The sequence below is a fragment of the Pleurodeles waltl genome, chromosome 3_1, assembly GCF_031143425.1.
Source record: "Pleurodeles waltl isolate 20211129_DDA chromosome 3_1, aPleWal1.hap1.20221129, whole genome shotgun sequence".
Lineage (NCBI taxonomy): Eukaryota > Metazoa > Chordata > Amphibia > Caudata > Salamandridae > Pleurodeles > Pleurodeles waltl.
The window spans coordinates 938,814,826-938,838,841 of NC_090440.1; the positions used below are offsets into that span (position 1 = coordinate 938,814,826).

The 24,016-nt window shown below is 43.0% G+C and overlaps 1 protein-coding gene across 1 annotated transcript in view; it reads left to right on the plus strand.

The window, feature by feature from the left end:
* Positions 1 to 24,016, plus strand: part of IL22RA1 (interleukin 22 receptor subunit alpha 1) — a 143,576-nt gene that overhangs the window by 23,029 nt on the left and 96,531 nt on the right. The window contains exon 2 of the mRNA XM_069223953.1: positions 5,584 to 5,719. Coding sequence (XP_069080054.1) covers positions 5,584 to 5,719 — 136 coding nt within the window. The remainder of the gene's footprint in view (positions 1 to 5,583; positions 5,720 to 24,016) is intronic.

The window sequence follows — 24,016 nt, forward strand, 5'->3', positions numbered from 1 at the left end:
ATTTAAAAAAAACTTAAAATGTATTGCCCAATCAAATAATACAAGCCTCACTAAAAATAATTAAACATACTTAACATTAAAATAGTAAGAGCTTGTAACACAAAAACAAATAAAACTAAACTAAATACTTAAACAATGCCAGTATGTACTTGCTACAATTTTTTTTTTTTAAAGATACACCAGACAAAAAATGAATTTCTTAACTTCCCAGTGCTATCTCACTGTTTTTTTGACATCACAATATTTTTGACACAATACTGTGTCTCAAGATATTTTTGAAATTATATTTTGCTGTAGTGCTGCCGGCTTGTAGCTCTGAGATGGACCCTGGTCAGCCTTACACTAAGCATTCCACCAGATTAAAGGACATGGTCACGGATGCCAATCAACTCCACCATTCATTATCCTAGGCACATGGGCATCCATATTCATTTCAACATACAGGTGCAGTTCAAGTCCATTCATGTTGCAAATATGGGACTATTTAATTTATTTAATGAGAACTGCACAGACTTTAGGAGATAGTTTGCAGGCCTTCCACCCCATATGGGTACAAATAAAAAGACTAGTACTCACTGAGTGGTACTGATGTATTCTAAAAGATAGTAGTCATCATTGCAAATGAAGTACACGTTGGGAGGCTCCTCAACACCAGAGACCAACTCTGGGGCCTCAAAGACTTTAGGGAAAATCATACCTTACCACATTATCTAGGGATAAATCTGAATTGCTAGAGGTGGTTTTCCTGATTCCAGAACCACTGGAATTATTCCAGCACAAGAGATTGAAGAGATGTCGTTGCTTGAACCTTTAACCAGCATCTCAATGCATGAGTAGTCTACAAGCTACTCTTGGCTACACATGTGCCTGTTGTGTGTACCCCCTGGTTTTGTGGGTGCCCAATCACTAGAAAATTATGGCCACATTCCTTGGATTTGAAGATACAACCTACTCACAAGAAGGACCACCTTAGGGGACAATCAGAGGGAACTGGCACCATGGCACCATGAGCAGCCACCACTCCCAACAAGTAGTTCAGTGGCTACTGGAATGAGGACTCCAGTTGAATGGCATCAAGGACAGGACCCTGGTCACCTCATCGGACACCAACAAGAAGCAGCCTAAAATGTATTGTGTTCAGTGGCCATTGTGGCATCAAAGCTTTTGGTGAATACCCCATTTTCCAGAACCATCAGGGATAAAGCCCTTTCTAAACAGATGAGTGAACGTTCCTCGGATTTTACCCACAACACTGACAATTGGCTTCTTGGAACTTCTCATGTGGGCAGTTGTTTAAAGCACCACAAGTCAAGCATGGGTGGCTGCTCCAATGGGGCAAAGGAGTGTTGCCACCTTATCTGCTGCCCAGTAATAATTTTATACTGAGGATTTAAAAAAAAAAAATATTTATTTGGCCTGTGCCACCTCTGTGCACATTTTTCAGGCACCGAGGAAAGGCCTTCAGTGAGGATGGGGGTTGGCTTTATGGACTGCAGTCAGCAAGTTGAGGAGGGAAGGCGCCTTGAATTGAAGTGCACATGTCAGGTTGGATGAGAGTGTAATGCAGATGTTCTTCTCCTGCTGCTATCCATATCGAGTGAACACATCCTTGTGGGCTTGGAGCGTAGTGCCGAGGCACCCTTTAAAACAGTTTATTCTGGGCCATCAGCAGCTACATGTACACATTTACAAGGTGCCAGGTGGGGGGTCACTAAAGAATTAAGACAGCTGAAAGAAAAGAATACACATTAAAAAAAAGTAAAACTGGCCTGCTGAAAATGAGGAGTTTGGCTTTATTTTATTGACACCCAGAAGTAGGCCATGTGCACAGCTCAAGGCTCCTGACTTCTCTCTAGAATTAATTGTGTAGACAGATGCCCCAGAGCATATTGTGACCCAGAGCAGCTTCATAAACTGCAACATGAGTAAAATATCAAAGAGTTTGGAGAGCTGATTTCACTTAGGCAATTGCTTAAGAAGTGATGGTTGGACATTCATCAGCTAATGCTAATCAAGTGGAATACTATGTCATCTTCATCTAGTCTTTACTGTACTCATAACAAAGCAAATAGGTCTGTCTTTAATGTACTAACACTGTTTTTTGTGCATGCTTGTACTTGCTTATCTTGGCTCAATAAATCTAGCCCTATTGGCTTTGAACAGAAACAAACATGGATAATCATGCATACAATAAAGCAACGGAAGGAAACATAAATGAAGTCTGTAGGAAAGACACAGAGGGTAATGTAAAGAACAATCTGGAAGACAGTCAGGGAAAGCACAGACAAGTTGTGAGTAAAGCATTTGAAAAAAACGTACTTTCTGTACGAGCTAAGAAATTAACAGTTTTTTGAGAGGTAATGAAGAACAATAGGGTATTGGTGAAACAAAACATTTGCCTAAGATTAAGGTTAAATGGGGAAGCCGGGATTAATCCCAGGTTTTCTGTTTCCACTTTGAACAAATCAGCCACTGATAGGTATCTATGCCTTTTCTTTTTACCTCAAATGTTAATGCTTTGTTTTTAACACTGTGCATGATGATAGACCAAGAGTGGCAGGCAGAAGCCACATGAAATCTTGACTCATTTCGGCCTCAGGGTTCAATGGGACCTTAAAATGAGCCAGAGCCTTTCATCTGGATTGAGCTTTAAGTGGCTTGTCCACCTCTACAATGCAGATATGTGAGAAAGTGTTATTAATTACTGTACTTTGAGATGTAAAATAGTTAATTATATATTGCAATGCAAGCAGTCAATGGTGGCAGAATGATGACACCAAAATCAACAGTATAAGGTGAGAGGGACGATTTCTTCTGAGTGGAGCCCAGACTTTACTTTTCAAGGACTTGTTAATAATAGGTCTTGCAGACACTGACCTATAAATTAACCTATTAGTTCCACAGAGAGATTAGGGGTGTGCAAACATTTAATCATGCAAGCAACATTTTGTACTGTTCTTTATTTATTGCCCTTTGGGTAGTTTGTGAAATTTTCTAATTTTCCATTGGTTTTCTTTAAAACGCACCATTTTCCACTCTTTTATTTCAAATATGTTTCATGGAGAGGACCTCACCCGAACGCTCCTTATGTCAGTCTGGCTCACTCGCTTCACTCGCTACGTAACACTCAGCCCCAATGTTTAGACCCCACCACTTTGAAATGTCACCAGGCGCCACTGCCCACAACTAGTTTCACCCATCAATTTTATCATTGCAGCATGCTGGCCAAAATTTGTATCTCCAAAATATGAATGCAGAGAAAAATTGAAACACAAAGAAGTGTAATGAATATTATCCAACCTTTGCAATCTTCTAAGTGATTATAGGTACTGGTCAAATTCTGTGATGTTAGGCTACCAATCAGGGGGTCCCCTTTATTAGCATGCTTCATTATCCTTGAGTAAGCATTGGCTGCTCAACCTTGCTACTCTGTTGAAGTCAAGTGCAAAAGGGGAAGACTTCACCATCCTGTGGCCCCGGACCACCAAGATGCATTCAACTATTACAATTCGATGCACCTCTTTAAAGAACTTTAAGAGCCCACAAACAACCTTCCTCTCCTTTCTTTTGTTGACTTTGTCCTCATCTTTGACCCTGTACAGTGCTACACTGCCTTTTGGCTAGGTTCGTATTGTAGAAATACATATACATTTGTATACATAAACAGATACATTAATTGGTTAATTTGCACAAGAAAAAGTGCCAGTGTCTCAATGTTTGCTCAGGAGCACAGGACCAGTGGACGTAAATGTTGCTGCGTAGAATACCAAGGCAGTGTAGTCTTAAATCCACATTATGCCTCTTTAATCCACTACCAGCCACTTCCTCCCTGTTTTATCTCTCTTAGGCAGGCGCAAGTTTTCTCCCTTTGTGACAGCTTTGCCGTCTGTCTCTTCCTCCATCTTTCCTATCTGTGTGTTTTCCTTCTCCTGGTATTGCTAATTACAATTAAGGGAAGTTACCCTCGGCTACATTGGGACCCAAGAAAAAGCCTAACATTTAAGTTTTCATCCTTAGGAACCTTTCATCTTGAGTTTTATTCCATCTCAAAAATGTTGATTAACATGTTAATCAGTTCCTTTTATGACATTACACTAGTTTTAACAATAGCAATTAAACTTACCTTTAATAAGTATTTGTCTTTCATGCAACATCTCTCAAACGTCCTGTACAAACATATCCATACCAATGTCACTAAGGACAAATACAAGACTGATCTTCATGACTTCTCAGAGAGGCTACACACCCGCAAGACTCACATTACCCTTTTTACCTCTCCCTGAGGGATGTTACAGCTAATAATTCCATTCTGACCAAACAGAGCAGGGGCATGCCTCTACTTCATGTGCTTGAGGATGACATTGGCCTTTGCACCTACCACAGAGCTTAACCAGTTATGAACTATTCAGGTCTTACATTTCCTTTATGCTCCTCTTTATACAGGTGGACAGCGAAAGTTACTTAGGTTCATGTGCTCAGTTTGACTCCTTGTTGTTCAGTGCTTATTAGTTCTTCAGTTCTGCTGTTTATGATGGAGGTGACTCCCACAGGAGTGCTGCCCACTTCATAGGGATTAATAGCATGTCATTGTGCATATGCTGTGTACTGGCTGCTGTCCCATTTTTCAATTCTGCTGCAATAGTGTTCATTTCTTCAGAATATATTATGTAAACTGCCTTTATGTAATGCTAAATGCATTTATACATTAGTATTTTAATGAATGATATTGCATTTGTAAGTGTATTACTAAATTTTGCATTTCTTTTCCACTGTTGAGGCTGCTGTTAATGTCTACACGATTCCTGTGTCTATTATCAACATGAAACTTGCATTCTTTGTGCATTCTTTTTCGGTCCTTTGCAGGTGATAGATATAGAATCATAAGCTGGGTTGCCAAGGACGTGAATCAGTAGTGAGGAGCTGTAAGAACAGACTCCCCTTCCAGAGCATGGATGTAATCCAAGGTCGAGCTGATTTGCTCAGAAGAGGATAAAAGCTAATTGGATATAATTAACAATGGTGTCTTGTTAGTGGAAATTTCCTGGGGTGTGATGTCAGCCACTGGAAGGTTCTGAAGTTGATTAAAGTGTTGTTTAGTAGTCCGTGTTTCAGACCCTCTTTGCCCGTTGACTAGAGCAGACCCTTTGGGGGAGACAGACTCCTTCTGTTTTTTTAGACCTAGGGCCTTATTATGAGTTTGGCGGTTGGACGAGCTGACTGTCAAACTCGCAGGGAGCACGCTGCCTTAATGCCAGTGACGTGTCCCCTCCCCCTTGTTGTATTACAATGTTCCCGCTGGCCTGACCGGCCACTGGGAGCCCCGGTATTTCTGTGGAAGCAGAGATAAATAACAGTGATTACACGGTTTGGGAGAATAACAAGCAGAAATTAGTGTTTCCGTGCTGATTCCAATTTGTTTCCCCCCCTGAACTTCACTCAAAGATTTCAACTGTTTTCAGCAAAAGTCTGCTTATGAAAAAACAAAATGTTTAGTTCCTATGGTCGAGGTAACCCTCGTTACCGTGTAGCTGTTTTTTGATGAACTTATTACTGGTTTTAACTGTAGCCATCCTTTTCTTATAGTGCCTGTGTATGCTGCCTGTTCGAATTTCAGAGACTATAATATAACGTTTCATTCCAAAAACTTTGAATGCATCTGGAAATGGGAAGAAGGAAACAGACATCCACCTGGGACTCTATATGATGTCGAATACAAGATGTGAGTATTAAAGTTTCCAATTTTGTTCTGTCAATTGTTAAAAAACATGTTTACACGGAGACCTTACACTAAAAAGAACTCCACCTAACGAGAAAGTCCAAAACATCTCGGACAGTAGTGTGAGGACACATGTCCAAAAATACTGTGATGACAGGGAAATTAAAACACGAATGTCATGCATTGATGCACTTCTAATGCAGACCAATTTGCCTCATTCAATATCAGTTGCGGCTCGCTGGGCACGGAAGGGGTGAGGTGACATGAAAAGGGGCCAGGGGGAATAAACATTAAATCAATTTTAAAAAATCCACTTACCTGCATGTCGCCACACCACTCCACTCCTCCATCTCCTCTGCTTTGTCACTGCAGGCACAGGCTCGCAGTCTGCTCTGCGGCCAGTCCTGACGCTGCTCAGAGCAACGTCAGGATTGGCTGGGAGCACCCAGCCAGGGCACTTCCAGGCAGACAGGGAGCCTGTGCAGGCTCTCTTCAGCCCTGAAACTGTGTTACTGGGCTGGAGAATGCCTACTGCACATGTGTAAATGAGAAAATGATGATAAACGCAGTTTATTATCATTGTCTTGTAAAGGTTTTCCAGCTGCCACTGCTGGCGGGAGGGCGACGCTCCTCCGCCCTAACAGAGGAGTCACCCCTGTTCAATTTCTCATTCATTGATAAAATGATTTATGTGACAGACTTCTCTCAAACAGTTGATTTTCATAAAGAAGTACATTTTATACATGAAAACTGGTCACTGAAATTTCAAGACACATTTATTTCATTATTATGGGGTTTTGATACACGGCTGCAATGGGGGATTGAAGAAAATGGTGTATAATGATGTAATTGTCTGTGCTGCATCACCACAGGAGTCATCTGTGCACTTCTTTTGGCAACTTCAGCGCATACAATTCATTCAAAATATCACAGAGATAATACATGTTTTTCTGACAGTGGAGCTTGGAAACACAAACAGGCAACTACTATTCTCTGTTTAAGTGCTCTGCTGTCAGGAAAGAACACATTAACTCAGAGATATTTTGAGTTAATCTATGTATTGTAAGTGGCAAAAAGCGTGCAGACAACTTCTGTAATAGTGCAGTGCAGAAAGGAACATCATGATATGGGCCAGGTTTCTTCTCATGAGCAACTTGCACTGGCTTAGTGCAGAGCCAAGCACATGGGGCTGTATCATGAAACACTGTGCTGTCTGAGAACAGTCACTGTGTGCTTGTTTTAGATCGAGCTTTCAAGACCTCTTGTATATACTTTAGTATATACGTATCTACTGCTTTGTGGGCTTAACTGATTTTCATTTTTTTCAGTGTCCATTAAAAACCCTTGCTTGCTATTGGTCAATTCTTCCTCTTTGTCCCTCCTTTTGCTTCCAAGGAGTAGGGACCAAGTAAGGTATCTTTACCCTTTTGAGACTAATTCTTTCTTCTGTTTCTTGCTGGTGCTGAGAGTGCATGTGTTTTACAACTTTCATCCCCTGTTTACCAGCACTAAGCACTCTTCCAAGAGTGCGTGTGCTTTACAACTTTGATATCGTGAAAGTTCTATCCAGCCTGCAACAGCAGTGTTTTCTTTCACTTTGGTGCTGCTTTCCACTGCCATCAACGTTTTATTTTTTTGCAGTTGCTTGTAGCGCCAGTTAAACTATTTGGTTACATTAGGCACAGGCAAATTGAGTGGTTCTCCCAGAATAGGACAGTTTGAGTAGACACCAAGACTCAAACCCTGTCCCTCATATCAAAAGCCAGCAGCTCTGGCCATTACGCCACATGCTTTCCTCTTCTCTGTGTTGCTGCTTTTAGAATTGTTGCCCACTTACAATTTCTCCAAGTTACAGACCCCCATTACCTTTGCAAACTCTCCAAATTTGTTAGCTTTAAGTTCACCAACTGTTTTGCAACTCGTTTCAAAAATCTTTGGGTGGGTGCGGTGGAGTTCTCAGAACCTATCTAATGTATTCAACATGTCAGTTCAGGACCACATCTATACACAAAATCCTGTAAATTTTGGTACCCTCAAACCAGGACTTTTCTAGGATTTTGACTGGGAATTTCCCTGTGTCACAGCATCACCAGCATCTGCCAAAGTTGGGGCTCAGCAACAAATACAATTCCCTTTTTGGCCAAACCTGCAAAATGGTGCTGTAGCAGGCCAACCCTAAACAACTCATGCTTTTTTGAGACGGCGTCTGCCTGCACCAGGTTTTTAAGGAAGAGCTTGAGAGAAACAGTCTCTGAGGGCAGGAATTTTGAGGATGGGACATGGTGGACTTTTTTGCTTATGCAGGGTCATCCCCAATCTTTTTACCTCCTGCCTTCTATTTGTTCTGACCTGTTGCTGTTGGCTTTTGAACCCTGAGCAGTTTACCACTGCTATCAAGTGCTGAAGTGCATATGCTTTCTGTGTAAATTGTATTGTTGGTTGGTTTATCCATGATTGGCATATTTGATTTACTAATAAGTCCCTAGTAAAGTGCACTAGAGGTGCCAGGGCCTGTAAATCAAATGCTACTAGTGGGCCTGCGCACTGGTTGTGCCACCCACATAAGTAGCTCTGTAATCATGTCTCAGACCTGCCACTGCAGTTTCTGTGTGTGCAGTTTTAACTGTAAATTCGACTTGGCAAGTGTACCCACTTGCCAGGCCTAAACCTTCCCTTTTCTTACATGTCATACACCCCTGAGGTAGGCCCTAGGTAGCCCGAAGGACAGGGTGCAGTGGATGGTTAAGGTAGGTCATATAGTAATGTGTTTTATATGTCCTGACAGTGAAATATTGCTAAATTTGTTTTTCACTGTTTGCAAGGCCTGTCCCTCTCATAGGTTAACATGGGGACTACCATTAAATCTGATTAAAGTGTAAATTCCCTTTGGGAGCGGATGGACATGTGGAGTTCGGGGTCTCTGAGCTCACAATTTAGAAATACATCTTTTAGTAAAGTTGATTTTAAGACTTTGGGGGTCATTCCGACCCCGGCGGTCAAGGACCGCCGGGGCCAGGGTTGGCGGGAGCACCGCCAACAGGCTGGCTGTGCCCCGCAGGGCATTCTGACCGCAGCGGTTTGGCCGCGGTCAGAACAGGAAAACCGGCGGTCTCCCGCCGGTTTTCCGCTGCCCTGGGAATCCCCCAGTTGGGCTGGTTGCACCTCACATTAGACAGTGACACAAAAGGAGTTGGGGTGTAGTCTGCATTTCCTGATGAGCCATTTGTGCTAGGAGGGAGGGGAGGAGTGGTCACTTACGCCTGAAAGGGCTGTGCCTGTCCTCACACAATGCAGTCTCCGACCCTCTGGTGACTGTCTGGGGCCTGGCCTGGGCAAGGCAGGATTTCACATTCAAAGGAGACTTTACTTTGAAGTAGGCCTACTTCAAAGGAGAAATTGGGTATAAGAAGGGCACCCAAAGCCACAGACTTTAGAACACTTCTGGAAACAAGAGGAACCTCTGCCTGGAGAAGAGCTGAAGAGCTGAGGAAGAAGCGCTGCCCTGCCTGTGACTGCGCTTTGTGGAGCTATCCTGCAGTTGCTGCTTCTGCCAGAGTAAGAGGGCAAAGACTGGACTTTGTGTGCCTTCCATCTTGTGAAGAAATCTCCAAGGGCTTGATTTAGAGCTTGCCTCCTGTTGTTTGAAGTCTCAGGGACAGCAAAGACTTCTTTCTGCCAGCACCTGGAGTCTCTGGAGAGACTCCAGCTCTGACAAGTGGTGCCCTATCCAGTCCCTGGGCCCTTGGAAGGAAAGCTGGTGGAAATTCAAGGAAATCGACTTCGGATGACTTTGGACTGACGCCTCTGCTGAATCCGGTGATGCCGCCTGCAACCGACTCCGTGATCTTCGCAGGAACGTGACGACCTTCGCAGGCCCGATGCCGCTGCAGCCCCGCTAAAGTCCACGACTCCGTGGAAGTTGCTGCACCACATCTTGACCGACACTGCTCGAAGTGCGCGGATTCAACGTTTTCGCACAGACGCTGCATTCCCCGAATTCGCGCATCGACTTGTTTGCACTCTTCACCAAAGGTACTGTACTTGGCGCCGCTGGTGTCAGCTTGTTGGGAATGACTCCGTCACGATGCCGTGTTAAAACCTCATCGAAGCATTTGGTGTTTCTAAGCGCTATTTTTGAGTTTAATCTTTAAAAATTCATAACTTGACTTGTGTATGTCGGATTTTTGTCGTTTTGGTCTTGTTTTGTTCAGAGAAATATTACCTAGTGTAGTGTTTTCATTAAGTTACTGTGTGTGTTGGTACAAATACTTCACACCTAGCACTCTGAAGTTAATCCTACTGGTCTGCCAAGCTACCAAGGGGGTAAGCAGGGGTTAGCTGAGGATGATTCTCTTTTACCCTGATTAGAATGAGGGTCCTTGCTTGATCAGGGGGTAACCTGACTGTCAACCAAAGACCCCATTTCTAACAGGACAGAGATTGCGGACAGTGAGGTGAGGGCGGACTGTGTGGGCCGAGAATAGCAAATCTAAAAGGAAAGAAGTGGTCAAACAGATAAGGAACAAGGCCTCCTGTAGCCCAGGATGAGAGGAAGAGTAGTTCGGCCCTGTCATGGTTCCCTATTTCGAGACAGAAAATATTGATTGACAGAAATCATTTCCTGAGTCCAGACTTGAGGAGCTCATCCTTTTGAGTTAGGCTTGTGCTTTTTATTTATTTTTGTTTGTTTAGTAGCTCTTAGTGTAAGGATAGTGTGTGTCTGTTACCTAAATGTGAAAGAGGCGCGTAAACGAGTCAAATAAGGTAATTAACATTGAGACATGCTTTGAAAGAATGACGTTTCTTAGATGACTGAATTTCTGCCGTCTCTTTTTCAAACTGTGGTGCCCTACAAAAAGGCAGGCTTTCTAGAATCAGGAATTAGTGGCGAGAAAGGCTGCTGTGAGTTCATTGGAAAATTATGTTTAATGTACTTTATTAAAAGTGCAGTGCAAAGAGCCAGTTTCCTGCCCTTAGTAGGAAGTAAAACCATCACCTTGAATTACAAGTTTATCAGTTAATGAACACTGGTTCATTTTTTTGGGGTACTTTATTATACTTCACATTAGAGCTGGATGCTAGAGCCCTTCCCAGAATACACACTGCAGATATTGCTAAACAAAAAGATGGGTTTTGCTTCAGGCGTTGGTGAAAGTCTCCCTGCTAGGATGCTCATTGATTGATGCCTGTACCTGAGCTTCCCTTTATGAGCAACGACCGGGGGTGGAATTGATCTTTAGGTAGGAGCAAAGGAAGTGCCTAATTGTATGCCTTCCTTTTTAAGAAAAAACAAAAAAAAAACAGGTGCAATAATTCTGCTCCGAATTCCTTTCTAGAGGGGCTGTTGTAATTTAAAATGACCATAATTTAAAGGGTGTGACCTTATTTTATGTTTATTCCATGAAATATGAGTTCAAGGGATGCTTGAAGGGTCCAATCTGGAAAACAAATAAGCGTTTAATTAAACCCCAGTGTGAAACACTGGTACTGAACAGCATCTTACACTGTTTTTAATATGATGACCTGGTCCCTCCAGATCATTCCTCCAGTACAGCATATTTCAGGTTGGTGAGGAAGCTGGCCCTGCTGCTGCAGTCCTGTCTGTGGAGTGGTTACTCACAAAGACCAATGCGTGGCGTACGTCTCGGAGTGGTTACTCACAAAGACCAATGCGTGGCGTACGTCTCGCATCAGATAATTTATGGTAATGTACCTGGTTGAGGGTGCGACCTGGTCGAGATATCGTTAGTTACTCAATGTTACGCCTTGTAGCATTCACTTGCAGTCTCTCTATTCCAAGGATCATTAGAACATTTTTCAACCACGGCTCATTTTTTCAGAGGTGTTGCAAAAGGGAGCGCTCTGTCAGGTGTGGGTCGTTTCTTTATTTGTGTTTTTGTGCTCTTCATTGGCCACATCCCAAAAGGTTTGCAATTCTTAAGGGCAGCCGTTATTTTATCCCATTTAAACACCGGCCCTTTATATCCTAAATCGGTGCAGACTGTTTACAATACAGTTAATTGCCATGTAAAGGACAGATTTTAGGAATTATTTGATTTCTACATTTGAGTTTAACAAAATATCCTCTAGTTAGTATATTTCGTGATTGGAGACGGTAGAGTTTAATTTATGCAGCTGGCACTTTGTCGCCTGTCAAAATCTACATGCCATAAAGATAGGAATTGAGGGCACGGTGGAAGTTTCATTACATTTCATTACATGGTCGCTCCTGCTCAACTTCATAATGGCTTTAATAAGGTCCTATATGCAGTGGTGAACACACATATTCCACAATATATGCATAATATGTAACAACGAGTCAACAGACATGTTTCTAATCCTTTGTATGTCTAAAAATTGAGACCTTTTGGCCTTGCCAAAGTGTGTTGCCTTTGTGCTGGATTGGTGGAGTTGCAGTTGACTGCCTGTCCTCATGATTGATTGAGCATGTTTCGCATTTGTGCTATAAGTATAGACTATCTCTCCAGAAGATGTCTGCCCTTTCTTGAAGTAAGTAGTGACTTGTGTGATCTGATGTTAAGTGTAACACTCAAAACACTTCATCCATTCTAAGTTTGAAGTGTATGTAGAATGATTTAAACGTCAAAGGCTTAATTGTCCTGAGACTTGTCACTAGCTACTTGTCCACTGCAAATATTTTAGTATCTGAACTATTTAGGCACAACCAATCTTCTGCCTTCCAAGCCTGGTTTTGGCACTAACTGTTTACCTTTGGATCTGTAAAGCTTTTCTTGAATGGGTCATTGTTCGATTTTCTTGAGACTGCAGACAGAATACCTTTGTTAGCTTGACTGAAGGAAACACGTGGGTAATTAGCAACACACTGCAGTTAGTATTTCAAATTGAGACTGGTGCCATCAGGCAATTTCTTCCTCCTTGCTTGTTCCTTGTTGCTCAAGAATGGAGTCCCTGCATATATATTTTCCTTAATTGGGCAATGTTTAGTTTCAGCAAGATAATGGTGAAGGGCCAAGGTCCTGCTACGGAAAGGTTTAAAAGTCCTATTCTTAGATCAAAGACCCACACAGCTCAGCTGTTTGGTTTGCTAACCATATCTTAAGGACATTCGGTAAGCTTCCCTTGAAATGCATTCTGCCTGTTGTTTACCATTGGGTTTGTGTTTTACAACTCACATTTCTTGCTTTCTATTTGTCATCTCTATTTGTGTTTGGCTGTCTAGCTTGAGTTCGTCCCTTCCCTTGCCCAAAACCTATTTATTAAATGGGTCCACCAGTGGTCAATTTCTGTAAACAGACCTTTAAATCTTGTTCTTATCTTGTCACATTTGTTGTGCATTCAAAGACAGAGGTTGAATGTCAGATTCTGTCTTCCAAGGAGATTGGTGTTTACTTTTCTTTCTCGGACTTCAAAGTGAGAGGATTTATGTGACAACCATGCTGGCACCGAGGAGTGCTTGAGGAAGGCTGTACGATGTTATTTTTTTCTAGCACACATCATTTAAATGTGTGTAAATGAACTGTGCAGATATTTCAGGATTAGAAAACACCAAATGAAGCACATTTTTTAGTAATTCTTAAGTGTGGTGGAAACAAATATTATAAAATAATCAGACCAAATCAATACACTAGGTGATGACAATTCCACACATTATCATTTGTGCATTGTATACTTATATCAGTGAAACTGTATGTCTGTGCAATTGTAATGGTGATTTTAATTGAAGATGTATTTTCTGTAATGGGATGCTACCATACCATGCATATTCCTCTGAGGGGCAGTTTTGTTAAACATAAGAAGGAAATTGAACTTAAAGCTGTGGCTTTGCAGGTGGCCTTTTCCAAATTAGCTAAAGTTTTAAAGGGGCCGACCCTCCTTCCCCTAATGATATTTATGAGAGCAAAGATCACCTCTTCTTTGGCCTATGGTCAAGAAATTCTGTTGGGCAAAGGCTCTTGCCTACAAAATAGGTTGGTTAATAAAATCTATGAGAGAGTTTTTCATGTTCCGCACCTGGCTTCACCGGCGCAGGTACGGTTGGAGTTTGGGCTTCCGGATTTGGTGGCATTTGACGGTGGTGCTTTCTTGAAGTTGTGTCATAAACTGCGTCAGGCCTCAGACGGCCATCTGGAGGCAGTCCTGTGGCAAGAAATTAGTGAGTTGAAATCGAAGTGCACTTATTCCCAATTTTTGGTTGAATGCAAATGGCGATTGGAAGCCGATGATCTTTGGGAAAGCAATCCCCTCTACTCTTTGTGTAAATCAGAGATTAAGGGCCAGATGTAGCAAGCCGTTTGCATGTCGCAGTTTGCGCCATGCAAACGGCCTCACGCGATGCTCATTCCCAAATTGCAAGTTGGCACCGACTCGCAATTTGGGAATGCGACTCGCAAATAGGAAGGGGTGTTCCCTTCCTATCTGCGACTCGCATCGCAATTCAGAGTTGCTTTGTGACCGCGAATGCGGTCGCAAAGCAACTCGCAGTTACCACCAGTGTCACACTGGTGGTAACTCATTCGCAAAAGGGAAGGGGACCCCAGGGGACCCCTTCCCCTTTGTGAATGTCGACAAAAATATTTTTTCAGAGCCGGCAGTGGTCCTATGGACCACTGCCTACTCTGGAAAAAACGAAACCAAATGGTTTCGGTATTTTTTTCATTTTGCAACTCGTTTTCCTTTAAGGAAAACGGGCTGCAAAATAAAAAAAAAACTGCTTTATTTAAAAAGCAGTCACAGACATGGAGGTCTGCTGACTACAGCAGGCCACCATCCCTGTGAGTGTAGGGACTCGCTATGGGGTCGCAAAATGCGACCCACCTCATGAATATTGATGAGGTGGGTCTTTGCGACCCCATAGCGAGTCGCAGAAGGTGTCTGAGACACCATTCTGTATCCGATTTTGCGACTTGCAAATTGCGAGTCGCTCAGACTCGCAATTTGCAAGTCGCAAAATCGGATTTTGCTACATCTGGCCCTAAAAGGCTTATTCAATTGTATTCTTATCACTCAGACTGTTCTCTTCTTGTCCATCAGAAGCATGCCTGAGCAGTAATTGGCTCCTTTAAGCCAGGTATATCCTCCAGTTTCTTCTCCTGTACATATGGGTTTTGGTTGAAAAAGGCCTTTTTGGCCCTAAGGATGGGTGGTTGTTTTTGTTTAAAACACTTGCCCCAACGGCAGCTACCCCCCGGGGACAGTGTGACATGCAGAGGCTGCAGCAACATGGAGGAAACCATTGACCATGTGGTCTGCCTGTGTCCAGCTTTATTAAAGGAGTGTAGACTTTTGCTCCGGAGCAAATGGAATGAATGAGGAATCTGCTCCTGCCGACAGGCTATTATCCAGTCTCTGGACCCAGGCAATCCAATGTTAAATGTGTTACTGATTAAATTTATTAACATTGCATGATCTAAATTTAATGGCACTCTGAGCAATGAACACGCTTAGTTGGAATTTTTCCATGCTCTTGCCATTTTGCCAATTATTGGTTAGGACGAGGAGCTCTATCGGTATTGGATGATGTTCAGTGCAATTATTATTTTATGCACCATGCACTTTAGGGCTGTGCCCATGTATATTGGCTTGTGTTTACGTGGGGCTGCGGGTCAGGTGGCTTGTTTTGTATTTTTTTTTGGGGGGGGGGGAGAAATGTCTTTTAATATGTTGCATGCGCAATTTATGGTGTGCTTTTAGTTTGAACTCAGTACCTGAGGGTATTTGTTTTTGATTGTTTGTCTCTTTCTTTCTTTTGCTTTGCTTATTTGTATTCAATTTTATTATCTGTACAATAAATTATTACTTACTTACTTACTTACATATTCCGCTGTACTCCACTTCACTCTACTTTGCACTACTCCACTTTACACCACACCACTGCACTCTGTACCACTGCACTCTACTACACTCTGCACTACTCCATTCTACGCCACTGAAGTCTACGCCACTTCACTCTTCTCTGCACCATTCTATGCCACTGCACTATCTGCCACTGCACTCTACACCACTCCAGTCTAGGCCACTCTGCTCTACTCTGCACAACCCCGTTCTACATCACTATACTCTACGCCACTCTACAACACTCCACTCTATGCCACTGCACTGTATGCCAATACACTCTACGCCAATGTACTTTACTCTGTACCACTCCACATTATGCCCCTGCACTTTATGTCAATTAACTGTACACCACACTAATCTTCTGTACACAACTGCACTCTATGACACTGCCCTCTAAACTGCTTTTTGGCATTACTCCATGGCACTCTATTCTATGCCACTGCACTGTAGCCTGCACCACTCCACGCCTTACTTCACTCTATGCCACTTCACTCTACTCGGAAACAATCTACTTTACGCCGCTGCACTCTATTCCACTTCACTCTATGCCACTTCACTCTGCACCACTGTAATCTATGCCCACTCGACTCTATGCCACTACACTCTACACAAATGCACTCCGTGCCACACATCACCACTGCACTCTGCAACACTCTACACTGCAACATTGCACTCTACACCATTGAACTCTTTACCACTCTACTCTGCAATATTGCATTCTTTGCCAGTGAACTATACATCACTAAACTCTATTCTGCATCACTCTACACCACTTCACTCCACAGCACTCCACTCTACTCCACTGCACTGTATGCATCTGCACTCTAAGGCACTATACTCTACTCTGCATCACTCTACTCTGCACCACTCTACTCTGCACCACTGCACTCTATGCTACACCAGTGCACACTGCACCACTGCACTCTACTATGCAACACTCTAATCTATGCCACTGCATTCTACGGTTTGGTATTGTACACTGCTGAATTCTATGCCACTGCACTCTACGCCATTGCACTCTACACCAGTGCTACTATGTTACTCTGCAACACTCTGTGCCAATGCACTCTACACCAATCCACTCTACTCTTTACAACTCCATTGTAGGCCATGCCTCAAAACTCCCATCACCTTTTGTGTGTTTCATGTACCACCCTTAGAGGAATGGGTATGCCTGACATGAGTCCCATACTCACTGTGTCACTGTAACCAAGCTGTACCCAGCTGATGAACCCATATCTAGGATGAAACTGCTCCTAGGTTGCTTGTGTTCTGGTTCAGGGAGGACCTGCCTTGGCAGTTCAGGGTGAACTGTTCTCAGGAGGAACAGAATCAAGACTTATTTGAATATTGCTGGGTCCAAACTGAGGTAGTGTCTTATCCAGGTGACTGGTTGACACCTGTTCGGTATAAGTCAATAAGGACGCTCAATGAATGACCACACGCCAATTATAAATACAATTCAGCTTTACTAGAATTGTAGGTAAAATGTAGGCATTTAGCACATTAACAAGTACACTACAAGGAGCATCTATGTATATATATATATATATATATATATATATATATATATATATATATATATATATATACATATATATATATATATATATATATATATATATATATATATATATAAGCAAAGAGTTCAGTGTCAGATATAAGTTTGGATTAACTGTATACTAAAATGCATCACACTACGATATTCAGGAAGCAGAATATAAATGAGTTGAATACTTCAGATAAGCTTTGATTTACTGCACACCAAAATGCATGTTTCAATTACTGTAGCAGTTCACACTAAGAGGTTTAGAAAGCAAAATATAAACGAGCTGAATACTTCAGGTTATAAACACAGTGCAAGCATAAATAATCAATCATAATAATAGAGCAGAGAAACAAAGGCCTTTCATCCCTGTGTGGAAACTTAAGTTAGTCCACGACATGCTGGGAAGCCCTCTACCGCCTGCTTGGACCTCTCTCCCCCTCAAGCATCACGGTCAGCAAACAGGGAGGCAGCGCTGGGCCATGGCAGCCTTCACACTCCATCTGCGAGCTTCCAAATCCCTCACCCACACTTCAGTGCTTAAATAACTCAAAGTTGGATTCTATCTCATTCTGGCATTTTCTAGCTATGTTATCAGTACTTGGCTGCTCTGCCCTTCTCCAGCCTTTGTTTTCATTCCATCTTCTCCATGTACTCTCGTTCTCAAGGTTGAGACGGAGTTTTCTACACAAACAAGCTTGAAAATAATATCATGAACTTTTCCACGATGTTTGGGAGGGGGTTTCAACAGGCATTACACTCATCTACACTGCTCAAGCTAATTAACCCTTCGCGTCACAATGTCCTCCGCACCTGTCCCTATACTGATCACTCCACCCCTTAGATGAGCGTGATGCATGTTGAAACGGATATCATTTACTTTGACATTCCGCTAGCTAGGTTGCTACTAATACTGGTCAACGTTATTCTAAGCGCCTGCATCTTTAGTATGAAGCTGCTTTGTGCATACATATAGTCTACATAGTATAGTCATTAGCGTAACACAAACAATCAATAACCAAATTAGCTGCAGTAACACTATAGTTAGCGTCTTCATAGCTCCTAGTGCCCAGCCTAAGAAGATGTCATACCAATGATGCTCAGTTATTTGCTGGATGCATGAAGCAGTGTGCATAAGCTGTTTAGCATTTATGGTCATCAGTATGGCTGTATCCTTGGTGTATTTAGCTGGCATATCAAATTTAGCAAAGGTAACTTGTGCGTAGTGCCTGATTGCCTCTTATCTGGGTAGCTTAACAACAAGCGAGATGTTCCACTTTAAGTGCGCACGCATTTGCATCTGTAATGTGGTTATGGTGTACCTATTCGATCGGTACAAGATGTGAGTGCTTATGTCAATAATGCTGATAATATTGCGCATACACATTACTTGCTCTCCGTGGTTTGTATAAATCAGTTAATAAGTAAGGGATGATTAATGACATAACATATACTCTCTGTCCCTATCCGATATAAGTCTGTGCCATTTAATAGGATAAGGTAACCGTTCACATTCTCCCGGTATTGTGTGAAGACATGGATCTAGCACTCGTCCAGTGTGGGTACATACCCACCCCTTAGACCAATCTGCACATCTAGTGGGATCTACAGTGTGATTTGTTTAATCAATCTACTTTTTGTCAGTGTGAGGTATCCACTATTCTTTTACTTATCACTACAGGGAGCAATATAAAGGGGCACCATATGTCAGGAGGAAAATCACTTCTTACTATATCAAAAAGAGCAGAACACATTTCTTCCTCACCGTGAAACTGTATGGGCTTTACCCATATTTCTTCAGGCAACTGCAATTGTTGTCTCCAATATTCACCCTGAGGCTGTCTCCATTCTGCGTTAAAGTCAGCATACCGTAGATTAACAATGCTTTGCCATAGTATGCACTGGATGCCCTTGGACGCTGCTTGTCGGTTTTAAAAGCCTTTTTATTTTATTTTTTCGAATTGTTCATAAGTGAAATTATGCCATTGCCTATCGCGATACAACCCACGCAGGACTTTCCATACTTCTTGTCAGTGTGTGGGCCCCCATTGAGAAATTACTTTTATGGCCTCTCCTGTACTATATCCTGTAGATGATAGCTTATTCCTAATGGCTATAACATCAAAAGAATTCAGGGCCCCTACCCCGATTCCGGTGGCCCCAGCTATCAAGGACCCTAGATCTCTTCTATTGCGTAACTTTGGGCAAGGGCCATAACTGTGGTGTCCACGGTGCACATAATGGATCATACTTTGAGACAGTCCCCTTGGCAATATTTATCTGTAACACAATACGATTAATTATGCTTGCATGCAGGACTTGCTCACATCCTATTCTATATCGCACTATAGAAACGCTGCTTAAGTTGTTAACCATGCGTCTTTCGGTTACATAAAACATGAAGGCTGGTGTTCTATTGTTCATTGTAACAGCCACCATGTGTCCTGGTATCACAATATTTACATATCATGTTTAGCATATAACTCAAAGCCTGTACCGTGGCGGGCATTCCCTGCAACTCGTTCAGTCCGTTGGCATGTCGGATTTGCTGTTCAGTTACCTTCCAGGTTACAGCTTTGGCAGCCATCCATTTGCTTCCAGGTACCTTCACGTTGCAGAGTGAAACATTTCCCTGGTCATCAGTTACATTAGCGGCTTGAGGTGCACAAGTGACATGAAGGTCCGTGATGACATTCTCTGCCACATTTGGTCGGACTAATATACTTTTTCCGGTTATAATCATGACCGCAAACAGGAACCATGTCATTGATGCAGATGTCATCATTTACGACCGTGGGGTAAGTCTCACTGCAGGTACAAATACAGGTCCATTAGAATTCTTTAAAAGTACAATATACGTACTCCCCACCACTTGACTCAATATCTCTCCTGCCTCTGGCTTTTTCCCTGGATGATGCACCCATACTCTTCTTCCTGTGCTTCCAAATCCTCCTTCACCTCTCTGAGTGTTATCGGGGGGGCAGATCTTTCTTCAATGTGGGGGGTATTCACTTGTTCAAAAATCAATTGGGCAAGTCTGTCATGTGCTTGATACGATACAGTAGCATCTCCTTGGTTCAGTAATACTACTTTAACCTATCCTCTAGAATCTGGGTCTATGATTCCCCCTAGCACCGACACTCCCTTGATGGCTAGGCTGGATCGAGGGGCAATTCTGCCATATGTTCCAGGTGGTACTCTCACTCCTATTCCTAGGGGAATAGTCTTCACCTGTCCTACGGGTATTTCTCCATCCTCTGGAGCAAACAGGTCCAGTCCTATACTGCCAGAAGTAGCCTGTAAAGGTAATCGAGCTCGAGGGTCTGTTTTCCAGACAATCATTGTGTGGGTGATTTCTTTATCATGCCCTGTCATCCGAATGAAAGGAGTCTGCTGCCCAACTGGTCTATTGTTCAATTCAAACAAGGCTTTGTCTAAATTACTACTCCATCCTTTTAGAGTCTGATGTGCTGATAACTTTTTTAGCTGTTCTTTCAACAATCCGTTATATCTCTCAATCATGCCTGCAGCTTGTGGATAATAACTAAGGTGTAAAATCCACCGAATTCCCTGTTCCTGTGCCCAATCCTGCACTGTTTTCCCTGAAAAGTGTGTGCCCCTATCTGTTTGGATTTCATCAGGTACCCCTTAATGTTTTATCAGGTAGTTTAGCCCTCGCAAAGTGGACTTTTGGTCTGCAGACTTACAGGGCATACCCAACATAAGGCCAGAGTAGGTGTCCACCATGGTCAATACGTAGCTTTTTCCTCCTTCCTTTGGTAGCGGCCCGATATAGTCCAATTGCCACACTGTAGCGGCTGCGGTTCCTCTTCTGATATGGCCGCTAGGCTTCTTTTGCAGGGGCATTTGTTTTATCTGGTTGCATGTGGGGCACTCTTTTACTGCTTGTTAGACCTGTTCTTTAGTAACTGGAATCTGTCGTTGCTGTGCCCATGCATAAGTGCCATTCTCTCCTAGATGTCTCGATGTTGCATGGGCCCAGTTTGCTAGAGCAGCTTCAGCCTCTTCATTGATGATCACTGTTCGTGTTTTGGCCATCTGATCTGCGGTGTTGTTGAATAGAGATGCAAGTGAGGTGTCTGATGGGCAATGGCCGTCCACATGTCCCACATAGATTTGACATTTGTGCCCTTTCTCCCACATCTCTTCCCATAGCTGCTCGCCTCCCGAAATGGGGGTGCCTTTAATTTTCCATCCATCCTTGCGCCAAGTCGGGGCCCAGCTTACTAGTCCTTGGTAAGTGGCCCGATTTTCAGTGTACACAAATGTTTTCTCTCCGATGGGGGCTTGTTCGATCACAGCTGCTACCCCCTGCAGTTCTGCAAGCTGACTTGATTCATTATCCCCTCCTCGCAGCAACATCGTTTCTGTAGCAGGCTGGAATGAGACTGTTTGCCATTGTCTTTTTCCTTGATAGTACCGGGCGGTACCATCTGTGAACCATGCATTTTGCCGTTCTTCTTCGGTGAGTTGTTCAAAAGGCAGGGTTGTCTTAAATGGTGAGGATTAAGTTTCAGAGGGCTCTGGCGCAAGGGCCATTGCCTGCAAGTCCACTGCCCCTAGCTTATCTTCTTGTAACTTCGACACTCCTGCTGGTCCTGGTTTTGCCCTCTGCTGCAGATACCATTTCCACTTCACGATGGCAAACTCCTCCACTCTGCCTTCTTTATTGCCAACCCCTCCGTCTCTTGTCCAACCTAGTAAGGGGACCCATGTTTTTAAAGTGACCGGCTGATCATCAGTTATGCGTTCTATTTCCACTAAGGCCCAATCTTGTGGCACCCTCTTTTTTCCCTGCCTCTGCCATAGGCTCCACATCACTACATCATCTACATCATCCTGTACTATCATGTCCAGCTCAAATGGGTCTCCTTCTGTGATGGGACCTAACGTAAAAGGATTCTGTAATGCATCTTTTGCTCCAGTGTCCCACGATCTCACAAACCATTTAAACAAAGGCTCTGCAGGTATCTGCCTAAACATACGGGTTCTTTCCAACAACTCACTTTGCGTATAAACTCTTACCAAACGAGAATTCTGTATTTGCCCACCATTCACTCCCTTTTCACCTTCAATTTCACCTACACGTCCTTCTCCACTTTCAACTCCACCTAGTTCTGTTACATGTACTTCCACCTCATCCTCCCAATTCCAGTCATCATTATCTGAGACTGTTCCATCCCAAGTATATGGACCCCAATTTTCTTTGCGTACCAATGCCATCACTTGCACAGTTGAGGGTATTTTAGGCTTCTGCCTACTCTTCTGTTTGCGTATCAGTGCCCTCACTTGCACAGTTGAGGGCATTTTAGGCTTCTGCCTACTCTTCTGTTTGTGTATCAGTGCCCTCACTTGCACAGTTGAGGGCATTTTAGGCTTCTGCCTACTCTTCTGTTTTGCTACTCGTACTGCTAAAGCGGTGCACCTTGCCTCCATTTCATCACCCGATTCACTGCACTTTCTATGGTCTCTTTCATAAGTAACTGCCTTTCCTGCAAGGCTGCAACCTCATCCCGCATTTTTCTTATCTCTGCATCTTGTGTTAATGTTTTCCTGTATACCGTACGGAGCGCAGACAGGAAAAGCCATTCTACTTGCCCTGCTGCTTTCAGCTCCAGCTTCGCCCCTCTTAGCTTCACACTCTCAACTGCATTTTCCACTAAGAGAGGAGTCACTTTCACATCTAATGCCTCCCATAACACCGGCGCTGCCCACCGGTTCGGGAATCCTGCCACACCAGAGAACGGGTCAGTTGCTAACCACCCGGGAATGGATCTGGCTTCTGCCCCATGCTGCCTTCTGCTCTCTGCCTCACTTTCCTTACGTCCCCAAAGAGGCATTATTGACTTATGCCCCACTTCTGGTACCAAATGTCTTATCCAGGTGACTGGTTGACACCTGTTCGGTATAAGTCAATAAGGACACTCAATGAAGGACCACACGCCACTTATAAATACAATTTAGCTTTACTAGAATTGCAGGTAAAATGTAGGCATTTAGCACATTAACAATAGTAGAATAAGAATAGCAATGAAAAGCATCTATTTATATATAAGTACACTACAAGGAGCATCTATGTATATATATATATATATAAGCAAAGAGTTCATTGACAGATATAAGTTTTGATTAACTGTATACTAAAATGCATCACACTATGATATTCAGGACGCAGAATATAAATGAGTTGAATACTTCAGATAAGCTTTGATTTACTGCACACCAAAATGCATGTTCCAATTACTGTAGCAGTTCACACTAAGAGGTTTAGAAAGCAAAATATAAACGAGCTGACTACTTCAGGTTATAAACACAGTGCAAGCATAAATAATCAGTCATAATAATAGAGCAGAGAAACAAAGGCCTTTCATCCCTGTGTGGAAACTTAACTTAGTTCACGACATGCTGGGAAGCCCTCTACCGCCTGCTTGGACCTCTCTCCCCCTCAAGCATCACGACCAGCAAACAGGGAGGCAGCGCTGGGCCATGGCAGCTTTCACACTCCATCTGCGAGCTTCCAAATCCCTCACTCACACTTCAGTGCTTAAATAACTCAAAGCTTGGATTCTATCTCATTCTGCCATTTTCTAGCTATGTTATCAGTAATTGGCTGCTCTGCCCTTCTCCAGCCTTTGTTTTCATTCCACCTTCTCCCTGTACTCTCGTTCTCAAGGTTGGGACGGAGTACTCTACACAAACAAGCTTGAAAATAATATCATGAACTTTTCCACGATGTTTGGGAGGGGGTTTCAACAGGCATTACACTCATCTACATTGCTCAAGCTAATTAACCCTTCGCGTCACAATGGCTTCCGCACCTTTCCCTATACTGATCAGGTAGCATGGTGAGCAAAAGAATTGAGGTTGGAGTGCTACCACAAGCGATTGCCAGTCATTAGAGTTATTGCAAGCAGCCT